The sequence below is a fragment of the Battus philenor genome, unplaced genomic scaffold, assembly GCF_028537555.1.
Source record: "Battus philenor isolate CCGP_79_NKW_IND1 unplaced genomic scaffold, ilBatPhil1.0.hap1 SCAF_12, whole genome shotgun sequence".
Taxonomy (NCBI): Eukaryota; Metazoa; Arthropoda; class Insecta; order Lepidoptera; family Papilionidae; genus Battus; species Battus philenor.
The window spans coordinates 8,078,160-8,093,807 of record NW_027181674.1 but is presented as its reverse complement, the minus strand read 5'-3'; the positions used below and the strand labels follow the sequence as shown (position 1 = coordinate 8,093,807).

Below are 15,648 nucleotides of genomic sequence, written 5' to 3'. Positions count from 1 at the left end.
AATATTTCCAGTCTTGCAACTTTAAATTTTCGAATTTTTTCATCGATTTTTTAAAGTTAATTTCGTTGCGTAAGTTAAAATAATTTTGCATTTTTACAATGTCCCTATTCATGTTTTAAATAATGTCGTTTTGTTCCTAAAAAAACCCAAATTAAAAAGTGTAGTGTTAAAGATAAGATACGTAAAAACGTAATTTTGAATTCAAAAGTTGGATAATAAAAACATACCATGACTTTCAATAGATTATCCAAAGTTTTCGTTACATTTAACGATCAATTTATTAAAGAAATAGCTTTTGATGCACCACTATTGGTAAAATTTTATCGATTAAACAAGTTGTCAGGCTGTCAATGGTGCAAACATTTCATAACTTTGATAAAATCGTAGAGGTCATGTAATTTTAAACGATATGCTTTTATATACACTGGTTTATTAACTATTTTGGTTTCTAGTAAAAACAAAATATTATATTAAGGTTAAATATCTATGGCATTGGTAAAACAATTTAATATGGTTCCTACTATGGAAAAATGGATTATGTACTTGATAGTATTCATTTTAAAATAGGTAAACAGATGAAAACATGATTCATATTGTAATCACATCAGTAATCGAATAAACAAAACAAAAATATTGGGTGAGGCAACAGGTGTCGTCACAAATCCGTTTTAAATAAATTAAGTATTTTACTTTCGTATTCAGTTCACAGCATAATAATGTTAAATAACAATGAACAATTTTCATATCAGTTATGTTATTTTTCATTTATAAATAAAGTATGTAGTAAGCTTTAAAACAGTGGAATTGAATAAACGTAGCCTATTTCTAAAATCTGTTTTATATTTTAACCTAAAGAGTTAGTGGTACCGTTACAAACTGAGAAAGCCTACTGTAGTAACTTTTTAAAGATTTTTCTTACCTTTTCTATATTATTTTCAAAAATTTTATTCCAAATATTCCGTGTGATGAAATAACAGAATGGTAATATATATCCATAAAAATCAGTTTGATTTAGATTTTCAGTGAGATTCTGATTTGATTTTATGACATTTTTTTTTATTTAAGTGAAGTGCCAAATCACGCCGCAATCAGAATCAAGTTTACATTCGAGAGTATTGTTCGATGTATCAATTCAAGCGCATGACTTTAGTCATGAATTTGTCTTTTCAAAGTCGACACCCCTAACTTCTTTTTGACATTACATAAAGTTGTCATTTGTGACATATACCTATAAAAATTTATATTTTTATACAAAATTATTAATACGTATATTCTCAATTATAAACGTGTTCATAATTATGATTGCAGTTTCCAAAGAAATATCGTAAATGATAAAATAGATGTATTTACCTCTTCACAATGTTTACGAAAAGAGACGTGTGGTTAGAATCCCTGTGTCCAAACTGGGATTCCTCACCGTATTACTCCCGTTACTTGCATTTATAATATGTATCATACTAACCATGTACAAAGATTTCGATAAAGCTAATAATACACATTGTAATGTGCCTAACATATTTCCGTCAATATCAGCATCTATTGGAAATTATGAACCGCAAAGAACTATTTGGAAAACTGCCATTTACATCCATGCACCCATTAGATTTTTTATTGTTTATCTGCGTTGGAAATATTACAGAGATGTAATCTTAGAACACTGTATTATTGTTGTTAATATAGCTGTATCATTAAATATTGTAGAAAATTTGTCATTGATTGGATTGACTTATTGGACATCATCACTTAACTATCGTAAGAATTGTATTTTTTCCATATTATGAATCAAACTCATTTGTTTTCAACAGCTTAAATTTTTTCACTGATATCAAACTGAAAATAAGTGCCTTATGATAATTAACGATTGTTATAAAAAACACTATAAATTTAAAATATTTTTTTAATATAATTCACTAAGTAACATCAATAAGAAAAAAGTACTGCTATAAATCATACGTTTTCAAACTATATTTTTGTTACAGCCTACCATGAAGTGTGCTTCAAGACATTTATTGGAACATCAATATTCCATATGCTCCTGATTTGTATACTTCTTACTCAACATCGCAGAAAATCCCATACAACACATTTAGAAAGGAATTCTATAAAATTAAAATGGAGAGCATTTTTTATAAATGTTGTCTCATTTGCCATTGCCGCTTATTTCTTTTTAAGACACAATAGGCTTTGTGAACCTTATGGTAAGTTATTTGCTTTTACTAAAAAAAGCAGACAAAAAAGTTAACCTGTTCATTTTCAATAAGTAAAAATATATTAATTTACTTAAATCTTGCATATCATTATATAATTATCTGGTAACCAAAAAGGGAAAATGATCTCTTAAGATTAATATATTACAATAAAGCATGCATAAAAACATCAAAATAAATTTTGAAAAAAAAAATTGCATCTATTTTCAAATTTCTAACAATGGACTGACAGAACCACAAAAGTAAATAACACTTTCTCTATTCTAAAACATGGTGTACTTATAAAACAAAAATATTTGTCTAAGGAAGTTAAAACCTCTTGAGTTTAAAATAATTTAAATATTTTTCTTTCTTTTCAGTTTACTCCATGTTTGGGTTTTGTGAATACATTGTTGTATTCAGCAATATATCATTCCATATGACAACAGTGTATGACTTAAAAAGGCGTAATGTTTATCTTAGTATCAAAGGAATTACTTTTGATTAAAATCAGTCTATTTACTTTAGTGCATAATTATTTTTAAGTGGCATACCAGGGCAAACATTTATATTAGGAATTAAAATATTCAAGACATTAGTACCTAAAATATGATGCTTCTGCAATGTTCTAGCCATTTTTTTGAACTCGCAAAAGAATCAAAAACTTACAATAACTATATATTTAGCAAAAAGTATTATTAAGTATATATTTGAGATGGAAAAATACTTGTACATTTCATTCCTCACATTTGAATTGTTAGCTATACTACTGTTACTTCAAGAATTTTTACTATTAACATTCAATGCCTTCTATTTAAGTGTGTAGATAGTGTAAATTATTTAAATTAAATATTTTTACTAGATAAAATGGTAGTTAATTTATTTCATTTTTATAAGAATAAAATTTGATTTAAAACAAGGTTTCTTTATTTATATATTTTCATAACAATAATAACAAGATATACATCTTTCAAAAATATAACATTAAGAGCACATAAGTTAACATAATAAAAGTTATTAGTGTAATAATATAAATGTGTAATAATAATAAAATGTATATAATGCAGATGTGAGACTCAAATTCTTAATTAAAAAACATCTCAGCCTCATTAATTTGACATAACAAAAATAAACTGTACCATAATAAAAAATCATTACTTAGCAATTATACTATACAAAAAGTAAAAACTTGAAGCAAAAACTTTGTGTTCATTATTCTGGAAAGACATTCAACATATTTGAGTTTACAATTATTATCATGCATGAATTTTTCCACACTGATTTATGTAAACACACAATTACATCACACGCATGGTGTCACAAGATATGTATGGTGGTAAACAGCAAAGAAATGGAGATAATTGTATGTGAAAAAAGTGTAAAATATACAGAAGATAAAGAAAGTATTGATTTTTAATAATGTATGTATATTTTTTAACATTGTTATATTATATAACAATGTGTCGTTTTCTTCACAAAACATTATCTTACATACACAAATTTCCTAATACCATATCGTTACTATTGTAATTATCTCTATTGAATGTGGTCATTAACAACATTAATTATTGTCATATTAAAAATACATAAAACATCACAGGTATATTAATTAGGTTATATTCAATCACCCTTTTGAGATAAATATCTTGCATCTTATACACATTAATTCATATTTACAGTGACATACTGTTATTAAATGATATGCAAATGATTCTTTTAAACATGATAATTCATTATAAACAATTAAAGTAGTATCAAGTTATATTTTGAATTCATTTTCCATTTTGTCTGCTATCATTTTTGCAATGGCCAATGATGAAGTGGCACCTGGAGATGGTGCATTTCTACAGTGTAGGACGCGACTTCCTATGGCACCCGATCCAGGTTTAGAATCAAACACAAAGTCTTCTATTAATGTACCTGAAATTAATTTTAATGTAAGAAAGAATACCTTAATGAAAAGAAATTTGCAAAGCCAACCAAACTTTGTATGTAGTGCAATAAATATGACAAAAGAAGTATATGAAAAAAATGTATATAAAAATAAATATATGTCAACCTTGAATAAATGCCAACTATCTTATCGAATGCTCAATTCTTACCATCTTTGGCCATAGCCTGTGCCCTAACTCCAGCGGGTCCTCTTACAACATCAGCACTGGTAATGTCTTGTATATATTTCTGTATTTGCATCACTTGTAATGGCATTATGAGGGATCTACTCATTTCCTTTAACCCAAAACCTGCATATTTGAGAGCCATCTTACGAAATCCAGAAAATCCCAATATCTCTTTAAACTCTGTTGTATTAAAGTCTCCCCATCTGAAATAGAATTTATTATTTTCCAGTTAAAATTAGTCAACTAGTCTAATGTTTTAAAACTAAATGAAATATTTTTACCTGTAACCTTCCTTACAAAATGCCAAAATTGCATTTGGCCCTACAATAACTCTTCCATCAATTTTTGGTGTTAAGTGAACGCCAAGAAATGGAAATCTTGGATCAGGTACAGGGTATATATTAGTTTTAGCAATTTTACTTTTATTTGGTACAAGATATAAGTATTCACCCCTGAATGGAATTATTTTTGGTTCTTCAGGACATCCTGTTAAAACTGCTATAGTGTCTGAATGCAACCCACAGCATGTAAGAACATATTTAGCATATATTTCTTGACCTTTGGTGCTTATAACTCTGACAGGAAAATCAGCAATTTCGGCTTCTATGAATTTATTAACTTCAAAGTTCAGGTAACTTTTTCCACCACAATCTTCAAAGTCTTTAATATATGAATTTGTTACTTCACCCCAGTTTACAATTCCTGTATGTGGAGACCACAGAGCTTCTAAACCTTTGCAATTTGGTTCTAATTCTCGCATTTCTTTTGAATCCAAGAGTTTAATATCTTTCACACCATTTTTAATACCCCTTTCATATAATTCAAGGAGGCGTGGAACTTCAGATCTTTGTGTAGCAACTATCAATTTACCACACTTTGAATATTTAATACCCTTTTTATCCAAGTACTGATATGATAAATTGAGACCTTCTACACACAGTTTAGCTTTCAAAGTTCCCGGTTTGTAATAAATGCCTGCGTGAATCACACCACTATTGTTTCCGCTTTGATGAAATGCAAACCGACTTTCCTTTTCAACAATTGCTATTCTTAGTTGAGGATGCCGGTTTATTAACTCTCTAGCTGAAGCTGATCCGACAATGCCTCCACCAATAACCACTATGTCATAATTTTGTCTTTTCTGCTGACTGTTATACCTAAATCACCAAAAAAAATAATTATTATGTATATAAAATAGTTATTGATTTATATTTTGGTATTAAATAGTTATTTACCTCTGTGTGACGGCATTATTTGGTAAACAAGCACATTGTATCGTTTTTGAAAGCAATGTTGGCATTAAAAATACACTTTTATTTACTATTGACATTTTACTTCACTTATCCTTATTTTTTCACTGTTCAATTCTGTTTCAATTTTCTAATGCTATGTATGCTTATTAGATATATACTTACTAGACTATCACTTACATACAGTAATAACACAGACTAGGGTAGACAAGTACAAAATATATATACACATGTACAAAAAAATATTACGTTTTTCGCATTAGAAGACTATTCATAATATGTCACTATGACCTTACACGTGAAGTGATAATGATAAAAAACAAACATGAGCGAATGGTCGATTCATTAATCATTCAATTATGTAAAAACATAAAATAATTTGACATTGGCAGTTTGGTCCGTTCAGATATTTTTCCAATTAAATATCTTAATGGTAATTGTAGCACCCTTAACTTTGCAAAAAATATTGAAATACTCCTATCTTTTACAATTTGAAATAATACAACACCGCTATGATGCAATATAAAAGTACTATTATCATAAAACCGATTTTTTTGATATTTAAAATATTAAATGGAATTTTAAAAACAGTGCTTGATAAATAAATTAAACATTAAATAAAAAAATCCATAATATTGTAAACATTAATAGTACAACTAAATTAATTAGCTAATAAATAACTAAAAATCTAGTTAATGTGTACTACATATATCTTCATGTATACATTTATGTAATAACTACTTTATAATATACATTTTAAAATGTATCAAAAACTTAAGCAAAAATAAACAAAATATATTACATGTAGCTTTAACACTAGACCATACATTAATGACAAATGTGCGAATATTATATGATCTATGAACACAGAACTAGTGGAATTATATAAAGTACTTTTATGCCTTTCACGAAGAAAAAAAATAAATACAAATCAAATCCGTCAAGTCAAATAAATATAAACTCAAAGTTCTGGTATTACTTTACCTAAAGGATTTTATTATTAAAAAAGTCTTATTTTTACGTTTTATACATCTTTCATGGAAACTTAACTAGTTTTTGTAACATTTTATGATTATTCATAATGGTGCAATCCCAATTTTCGTTGTCTTGGGATTCATATAAAAACAATATCTGCAGTGGTTTCAGTTCTTTACAACAGGTACTGTAAATCAAGTTTAAGTAACTAACGGTATTGCAGAAAACAAAATAAATTGGATAAGCGCCAAAACGGTATTGCTATTTCATTTACTCGGAATTATAATTAAAAATTATTACCACAGGACCGCTTCACAAAATAAGGATTTATGTATATTCAAAGTTAATACAATAAAGGTTGTGATTTATTTCTTTAAACTATTATATGATATACTAAGTAAATTATTATAGGCAAACAATGACAAATATGTAAACCTGTTTTTATTATTTAAAGATGTACAAATTATTGATAGGCAGTTTAAAAAAATAATCCACTCATGTAAAAACAGTGTATTGTATCTTAACAGAGTACAAAAAATGATTACATACATCTTTTAAAACTATCAAATATAAGCGAAATGGTGCCTCCGATTATCTTTACTTGATATCTTAAATAGCAGATTACTGTTGATCATGATTTTTGTTGTTTTGTATAAATCTGTAAACCTAATTTTTTTTTTAATTATTGAAAACATGGTTTAAAGTTGATAGACAATGATGCTTTATTATGATATATAATAATTATTATGTCAATTTAATATGGAATACAATATGTACTAATATATCTTAATACAGTAGTGATGTTGAGTTCAATAACCATATGTGGTGCAGTGATAAAGGTGATTATGATATGCATTCGTGGATGACTCATTCATTTTTCATTTTGAGTTTATTTAGAAATGATAATCAAGATGTATGAATGTAAATATAGTTTTAGCAGTTCAATTAAGTTTATTCCCCTTAAACAAAGCATGCAGTATATCTGACCTGGGCACACACTATATTGTTAATAATCTGTAAAATTATTTGTTTAGCCATAGCCATAAACTATTCATGTCAATATAAATAAATTTAAACAAAAAAAGAATTAATTTTGAAATTGAAATATTCTTTAACCAAATTATTTATTTTTATATTTCTTACTTGAGTCAGTTAATTTTGATGGAAGTTTGGCCTAGCAGCAGACATAGCCCAGCAATGGACACATGGCCTAGCAGTGGAGTTATACTCTAGCAGTAGACATAGTCTAGCAGTGGACATGTGATCTAGCAGTAGATGTGTGGTCTAGCAGTGGATGTATAGTCTAGCAGTGGATGTGTGGTCAAGTAGTGGATGTGTGGTCTAGAAGTGGACGTGTGGTCGAGCAGCGGATGTATTGTCTGGCAGTGGACATATAGTCTAGCAGTGGACGTATGGCTTAGCAGTGGACGTATGGTTTAGCAGCAGATGTATGGTCTATCAAAGGTGTAAAGTTTGAAATGACGACAAGTAACACATGGTGTATATAACAATGTAAAGCCGGGTTTGCAACTGTCTGCTACCTTGAGACAAGATGAAACATCTGGCTCAGTAAATGTGAAGCTAATATAACATATATATATTTTTTTAGAATGGGGAATTTGTGGATATGACTTTAGCTGCCGATGGCCATTTTGTGAAGGTGCATCAAGTTCTTCTAGCCCTGGCTAGTCCATATCTCAAAGATTTAATAGCATCTGTTCCATGCCAACATCCAGTTGTTTTTCTAAATGTAAGTTATATGTTTCTCTTTTGTTTATTTGATTTTGTTGAATTGTTGCTAAAGATATTTTTTTTGATGATTAGCATATTTGTCGATTATTCTTTCAGAACATTTCCTACACAACATTATCTTTGCTTTTGGAATATATATACACAGGAGAAGTACTTGTTCCAGCTACTAATTTTAACAATTTTGTCGATGCAGCTAAAGCACTTCATGTGAAAGGACTTGAAACTGTAAGTATACACTACCATTCAAAAGTTTAAGAGAACACCTGTTATTGGCCAAAACAAAACAACACCTGCTATAGGCGGTAAAAATTTGTAATGAATATTATCTTTGCAGCTTTTTAGTATTGTTTACATATTAAGAAAGGGATTGTCGGCTCTCATTAAACATGTTTAGCCTATTTCTTAGATTTTGACAAAATAGGTGTTTTATGACGAGGACTGCTGTTGCATTCTTTTGTGGTTTGAAGTGTTGCTGTTGGTGTTATTTATTATATTTAACTTTATTGGGTCATGTTTAGTCGCACTTGAGTATTGGCTGGCACAAGTTGTGACATTAACATTATCTGTATTCGGGAATTATTGTCTATGGCTTTTCCCACATTTTTGAAAAATGGCAAAATGCAAACAAACCACGCTTGAACAGCGAATTGAGGTGAAAGGTGTTCACTACTTGCAAGAAAACGAAATGGGGACAAATGCAGATAGAAAAAGGACAGACAGGCCTAAGACAACAACTACTCAAGAGGATAACTTCAATAGAGTTGTGTCTAAACGGAATTGACGCTTAGCAGCGCCACAAATTACTGAAACAGTGAATAGCAGGCGAGAAACGCCCATCTCAGTAACAACTGTTAAACGACGAATTCTGGCTGTGGGTCTAAGAGGATGTGTTGTTGCTAAAAAAAATAGACAAGAATGTGCATAGACGCAAAAATTGGAAACAGATCAATGAAAAATGTTATAAATAGACCAATAGACGTTTGTTTGTTTATCGATCAAAAGAAGAAAGTGCTTCCAAAGCATGTACAGTGCGAACAGTGAAACATGGTGGTGGATGTTTCAGGAACAATAAACCCGGAAATCTTGTAAGGGTAACTGGAAAAGTAAATAAAGAAGGTTATTTAAAAATTCTTTGGGACACGGCCGTACCCTGTGAACTGAGTCTGATTGTTCCTGAATTTACATTTCAGTAAGACAATGATCCTAAGCATTCGTCCAAACTGTGTGCTAAAACTTTTTAAAAGAAAAAAACAGATTAACAGGTTTTAAAAATCATGAAATGGCCACCACAGTTACCTAATTTATCTCCAATAGAATTTGTCTGGGATGAACTCGATAAGAGAATGAAAAATTGCTCTCCTACTAGCTCAGAATATTTATGGCAGTTATTAAAGAGTGAATGCAACAAGTTAGGTGAAGATTATTTTGAAAAGATAATTAATAGAATGCCTAAAATTTGTGTTAAAATTATTAAAACAAAAGGTGGTCATTTTGATAAAGCTAAAATTTGATTATGTTTCCCATTATTTGTTAATGTTCTCTATGGTGAAGTTACTTTTTGTTAAATTTTTCTTTTTATATCAGTATAAGTAATTGAAGATTATATGATTTTACTCTGCTGCTTCCAAACTTTTAGATGGTAGTTTATTTATACTACTTGCTATAAATAGTTATAAGTCTCTTTGTTAATTGAAAAAAATTGTTGTTATAATCTGATATTTAAGAAGTCTATTTATGCAATTTTGAGTATAATATTCGGCAAATTTTCTACAGTTAGTAGTATGAAGGTTAAAGTGAAATGCATTATTCAAACCCACTGGTTTTGAATAATGCATCTTGTTTTGTCTTGCATATTGTTGGTTGGGGTACAGTAGGCTCTTCAAAGAGGAATAAATAAAATAAAAAATACTCCACATTTTGTTAAACAGTGATATAAGATGAAGAAAGCAGTAATAAAAATGGTTTTCATTATTAGTTTTATTTTTCTTAATTATATAAAGAATTGTATTATTTTCAGGTTAGTCATGAAAATATTACCACCAGTTCTAATTTAAATACGTCGCAAAATGAAGAAACGGACATATGTTTGAGTGGTGGTGTGAAAAGATTAATTTCTACAAAAGATACTTTAGGACATGTGAGATAATTTTGTTGTACATATGTGAAATTTTATTAATTGTTTTTATATTATGTAAGACTACATTATGATGCATTACACTGCATGACTGCAAGATATTATTATAAAAAAATTTTAAAATAAATATTGTTGTAGATATCAGTATTTTGTGTTATTAGTTTCATATACATAGTAAACAATATTGCTATATTAGTGAAGGCACTAATTCACCTTCATTTCACTATTTATTTTACCTAAATCATATGTGTTCATTTTAGATCAACTTGCCTGTAAATGCTAGGAAGATTTTAATAAAGCAAGAGTCGGCTCCTGATACTTCTTCAAGTATGACAATAAGGTAAACACAATTTGAGTAGAATATTTAAAACAAATTTTGCCTTAATATAAATTAATGGTATATGTATGTGTATGTTGTATTTCATACAACAAAAGTTTGATTAATCTAGTTTAAAATTCTTGCTTATTTATTAATAAGAGTTAAACACAATAGGAGTCATTAAAGCCTTTTCTTAAATATCTGCCAAACTGAAACTCGTTATTAAATTATTATTAATCATTTGTCCCCTTCTTACATTTGTATTTTAAAGTAGAATTTTTAGTAAAAATTTGTACATAAATCATGCGCTGAAATATTTTTTTTAAGGAAATTTCGCTACAATTTCAAAGTGAATATTTCAACCCTATATTGATAAACACTTATGTTGTTAAAAAATATTGAGAAAAAGACACATACAACCTATGTATGATATCTTTGTGCGTCAAGCGACGACTTGTGACCAATAACCACTAAATAAAAAATTAACGCCATTTTAACATACCATATTATTAGTTTAATTTATAGATATTTGATGTTTAAAATTATCAAATAACTAGTAGTTAATTTACTCATCTATATCTAGAAATTAGGTAAACCTTGTGATGTAAAATATATACTATAAATAGCAGGTCATCAAAAACTGTTCCCAACGAAACCCTCTCTAAAGAAGATTCCAACGTCTTTTCGGATTTGGAAGACACGGGCGGTAACGATGACGACGATGAAGAATATTCCTCACCACCAAAGACCACCACGACGTCGCAGCTACCAAAAGGTATTTTTTTTTGTTTTTAAGTGATTCATTTAGTTATAAGGATTATAATTTGAATTGTCTAGGTTCGGTCATATCAGCTAAGTGGATATAAGAGAGTAACACTCTCAAACCAGGTCCTCTCATGGGCAACCTTCAATCTAATCACTCTATTCAGCATCCACCGAAACAATCTATGAGCTTATTGGGCTCTCAATCCTGTGAAGTAGTAGGTAGCGGCCCGGCCGAGGATACCTTGGGAGCCCGCAAAATTCGCTACCTTAACAGAGGCCCTCTACGCCCTGCCACGTCGCACCCGCCGATTCTTTAAATGCAATTGCCAAAGAAATTGTGGATAGATAGTAAATATTTTATGTTTTATAACATGATAAGTAACAGTGTGCACACACTAATTATTAAATTAACTATTATGTAGCCAAATTCACATTTTATCAATTATAAATATATTAAATAAATAACAATAATGTTATTTTGTAGTACTAGTGAAGTCTCACCTAATGAAAATGCCAGGTTAATGAGTTTTATGGAAATAAGGCAGCGGTAGTCCAGCGTTAGAGGTCTGAGACTTGCGATCGCAGGTTGCGGGTTCGATACCCGGTATAATAATCATTAATTATATAGGATTGCCTCTGCACACAAACGAGTTTTCAGAGAATAGACAGCAGCTTCTCTTCTGCGTACCATAAAACAAACACTGATCGTCAATCTGCCGGCCAAGCATGGCGATTATGGCAGTGGGCGTCAATGTGCTGAAACGACGACGTCAATGGAAATAAGTATAATCTTCATATTGTTTTGTATTATATAAATCTTTAAGGCGCGGCACAAGTGATACATACAGTTGACTCAAAAGAAAACGTACAATTTGTAAACATAAAGAAATATTGGTGGGCTGACTGGTAGAGGATGCCTATAATGCATTAAGTCCGCCATTATACAAGCTGTAAAAAGGGTACATAAATAAATAAATAAATATTGCAATGTTGGACACTTGTTAAAATTGAAATTTGCTATTTTAGATGGCCCCTAATGTTTATATACTTGGTAATAAAACAGTGAAAAACGGTGTTTTTTTATTTAGACTTAAAGAATAAAAGCAATTTTTGTGTCTGTAAAAAATGATATACCATTATTTACGAATAACACAATGTTTTATATGTAATGAATTCAGGCGTTATTTTGCGTAAGTCCATCCTAAGTAAAAAAAGGACCAATATATAGCTACTTCCGCCCATCTTCAGGAGTAATGTTACACCGATTAGTGCCAAACACGGAGTCAAATCAGAGAGTCAATGTTGAAGATGCCCCGTGGAGGGGTGAAACACGTGTTGAGTGATTTAAGGGTGGTAGTTGTGTAATTCGCATTGTTTTCCGCATGCGCATTTATCAGCGGGCTAGCGGGCGGTGCACTTTATTGCACAACTACTACTGCATTGGCGGAAGTAGCAATATATTGGTCCTTTTTAACTTAACACAATGTTTTCTCAACAACAATTAATATATATACACATTGACAGACTGATACCAATATATTAAAATTAAAAATAAAACTATTGCTTTTGCCAATAGGGGCTAAAATAGCCGGAATTAGCCAAGTCTAGCCAAAAATGCTCAACAAAAGTCTGGTAACCTCTGCTTTATTATATAATATGTACATTATTATGTTTTTCAGTACCGCCCACAGCAAATACCAACTTACAATTTACAGTGTCGATAAGGGGATCCCTCCAAGTAATACTAAATCGATACATGTATAACTTAAATTCAACGCAGAGCACTGGCGTGAAGCGATGGCGTTGTGTTGATTACCGTAACAAGAAATGCATGGCCTTTCTCGTTACTAAAGGCAACGTTGTGTTGAACAGGTGAGATGATTTATTATTTTTTATGGATGGTATAATTCAGAGATTTACCTATTATGTAGGGTGTATGTTGCCCACGGAAAGAGTGGTGATCCTGGATTAGTGTCATGACGCCAGGCATTTTAACAACCCCACGTAAAAAAGGATCCGGTTTTCATACATTGTGTATGGCATATGAAGTTCTCCTGTCTTTTTATAACAAAGCGAGACTCGTTATATGAAGTGAATCTTGAAACATCACTGCCGACGGCGCCTACAATTGTATATCAATTGATATTGAACCATGTACGTTTAACATAAGGTTGAAATTAGAGTTACAAATGTTGTGAAATATAGGAAACTTGAGACTAAGTCTAGTGTATGTATTCATGCATCACTTGCACCTAGATTGTTCATTGCTGTAAATTTGTGTATTTGCTGTAATTTGGTAATCACCTTAACAAGCCAGAACATTTCCATGGTATCATCTACTACTATAAATGTTACGCCAATAAATACAGATTGTGAAAAAACTATCACTCCATGCAAAATGACCAATCAGCTGATCGTGTTAGAATCAAAATTGTTTTTTTTTTTTACAATTTATTTTTTAACATTTATTATATTTATAAACATGTAGACATGGGTAGACCCCTACTCGGCGGCATAGTTATTGTTGCGCGAAGTCGCTGGATGCGGGCAGCACAGGACCGGTCAACGTTGCGATCTTTGGGGGAAGCCTATGTGGCCTAGTGAGAGTCTATTGTCGATATAATAAAAAAAAATATTTAAGTAATATATTTTCTCAGGTTGTGGTCGTCGGAGATGCAATAAAAATGTAACGACATGTGACATGACAAATCTCTATTAATGGTTCTAAATAATAATATCCATATTTCTTGTTTTAGAGCAAATCTTCATAGTCATTCGTATCACGACAAGAAGATATTAGCGAAAATCGAAAAAAATGCAGTGTTTTCTGCTCTTGACGACGCCGAAGGATACAAAGAGAAAGAAAGTAGTAAAAATCAAGAGGAAACCGCGATGGAAAGCGAGGACTATTCATTTGATCTGACAAGAGAAATGAATGACGAAAATGATAGATCTTAGAATAATTGCAAGCTATTATTAAAGGAATTACTATTGTCAAATGAAAACAAATTTTTAATTGAAAAATGGTTGTTTTATTTGCACTGCTACTACTTGCATACATATACGTTTGGGATCACTTCATGTGAAAAATTCCAGAAGAGGCCATATTGATAGAAACTAGAATTAAATTGTGCTTCTCTATTTATAACAGCGTTTCGAATGCACCGTGATCTTGATGAGATGAAAGCCTACAAACACAGATGGGTTTTTACGTGATCATTTTCACAATATCTTTCTTACATTTGCGGTTCAATTCACTCCCAAGATTTATCATTCATTCGTTCTTTTCAGTCATAAGACCTCTGGTTTCAGATATAGACTACTCTCAGAGATAAGACAGACTAAGATATATCAACACTTAAAAAATCCTTGACTCTAGTAGGATTTTTTTTAAAAAAGTATTTGTTTAATTAAAAATTTAATTTTACATGGTCCATTCATGTTTTTAAAGTATTGTTATATTGTAAAACCAAACATAGTTACCTTCAAGAAAGAAAGATGTCTTAATATTAAAACCTAAATAAAAACTGCAATTGCAATTGCTAGAATTGTTAAAGTTATTTGTTAAAATGAAATATAGGTTATCTATTATTATTATAATTATTGAGTTAGTTGTATAAGTCAAGACGTTTTAGAGACGTCAAATAATCGCACAATTATTTGTAATAAACTTGTAATCATCAATTATTTAGTGGCACGATAATTGTATTGGGTTATTAAGCAAGCAATTCATCTAACATACATACACCTAAAGTTACCTACTAAAATATAAACAATAAATGAACGGACTTAGCTAAACACAGGATAGACTAACATAAAAAAATTAATAAAAATCTATGAGTTCACAACGATTCGAAATAAATTGCTTTTATAAAATGGGAAAATGTTCATGTAAATGGCAATTAAAATTTAAGTTAATTTCATTTGTCTCTAATGAATGTTAATTTACACAATTAATTTGTCGTTTGTTTTAATCGAGGTTAGATAAACCATTATAACTCTATCGGAATCTAATTTTTACTAAAAAAAAATATAAATTCTTAAAATGCCAAGAACTGATTAAATTAAAATAAAAAACAAATTTTGTTTACTACAATATTTTTAAGACATGAAAATCTTGTAAAATTGTAGTACGTTCTTGGTACAA

The 15,648-nt window shown here is 30.0% G+C and overlaps 3 protein-coding genes across 6 annotated transcripts; 2 read left to right on the top strand and 1 right to left on the bottom strand.

Annotated features, from left to right (window-relative positions):
• The first annotated feature begins 1,191 nt into the window (after window positions 1–1,191).
• On the top strand, window positions 1,192–2,893 carry LOC137932856 (post-GPI attachment to proteins factor 2-like). Its single transcript, XM_068776539.1, has 3 exons — window positions 1,192–1,752; window positions 1,980–2,198; window positions 2,567–2,893. Exons 1-3 carry the CDS (start codon window positions 1,341–1,343, stop codon window positions 2,692–2,694), a joined length of 759 nt encoding a protein of 252 aa, XP_068632640.1. The 5' UTR covers window positions 1,192–1,340; the 3' UTR covers window positions 2,695–2,893.
• A 732-nt stretch (window positions 2,894–3,625) lies between these two features.
• L2HGDH (L-2-hydroxyglutarate dehydrogenase) lies at window positions 3,626–5,887 on the bottom strand. The gene is made up of 4 exons (XM_068776214.1): window positions 5,542–5,887; window positions 4,588–5,463; window positions 4,289–4,509; window positions 3,626–4,106 (listed from the first exon to the last, which is right to left on the bottom strand). The coding sequence occupies exons 1-4, from the start codon at window positions 5,634–5,636 to the stop codon at window positions 3,946–3,948; spliced, it is 1,353 nt and encodes a 450-aa protein (XP_068632315.1). The 5' UTR covers window positions 5,637–5,887; the 3' UTR covers window positions 3,626–3,945.
• Window positions 5,888–6,422: 535 nt separating this feature from the next.
• LOC137932611 (protein bric-a-brac 2-like) lies at window positions 6,423–14,504 on the top strand. Of its 4 annotated transcripts, none has more exons than XM_068776216.1 (8): window positions 6,423–6,715; window positions 8,141–8,281; window positions 8,380–8,508; window positions 10,301–10,420; window positions 10,678–10,757; window positions 11,366–11,511; window positions 13,181–13,373; window positions 14,258–14,504. In XM_068776216.1, the coding sequence occupies exons 1-8, from the start codon at window positions 6,638–6,640 to the stop codon at window positions 14,457–14,459; spliced, it is 1,089 nt and encodes a 362-aa protein (XP_068632317.1). In that variant the 5' UTR covers window positions 6,423–6,637; the 3' UTR covers window positions 14,460–14,504. The 4 variants fall into 4 exon arrangements, with proteins under 4 accessions (XP_068632317.1, XP_068632316.1, XP_068632319.1 ...); XM_068776215.1 differs by having other exon boundaries at window positions 11,363–11,511; XM_068776218.1 differs by lacking the exon at window positions 6,423–6,715 and adding an exon at window positions 7,522–7,547 and having other exon boundaries at window positions 11,363–11,511.
• The last annotated feature ends 1,144 nt before the right edge of the window (window positions 14,505–15,648 follow it).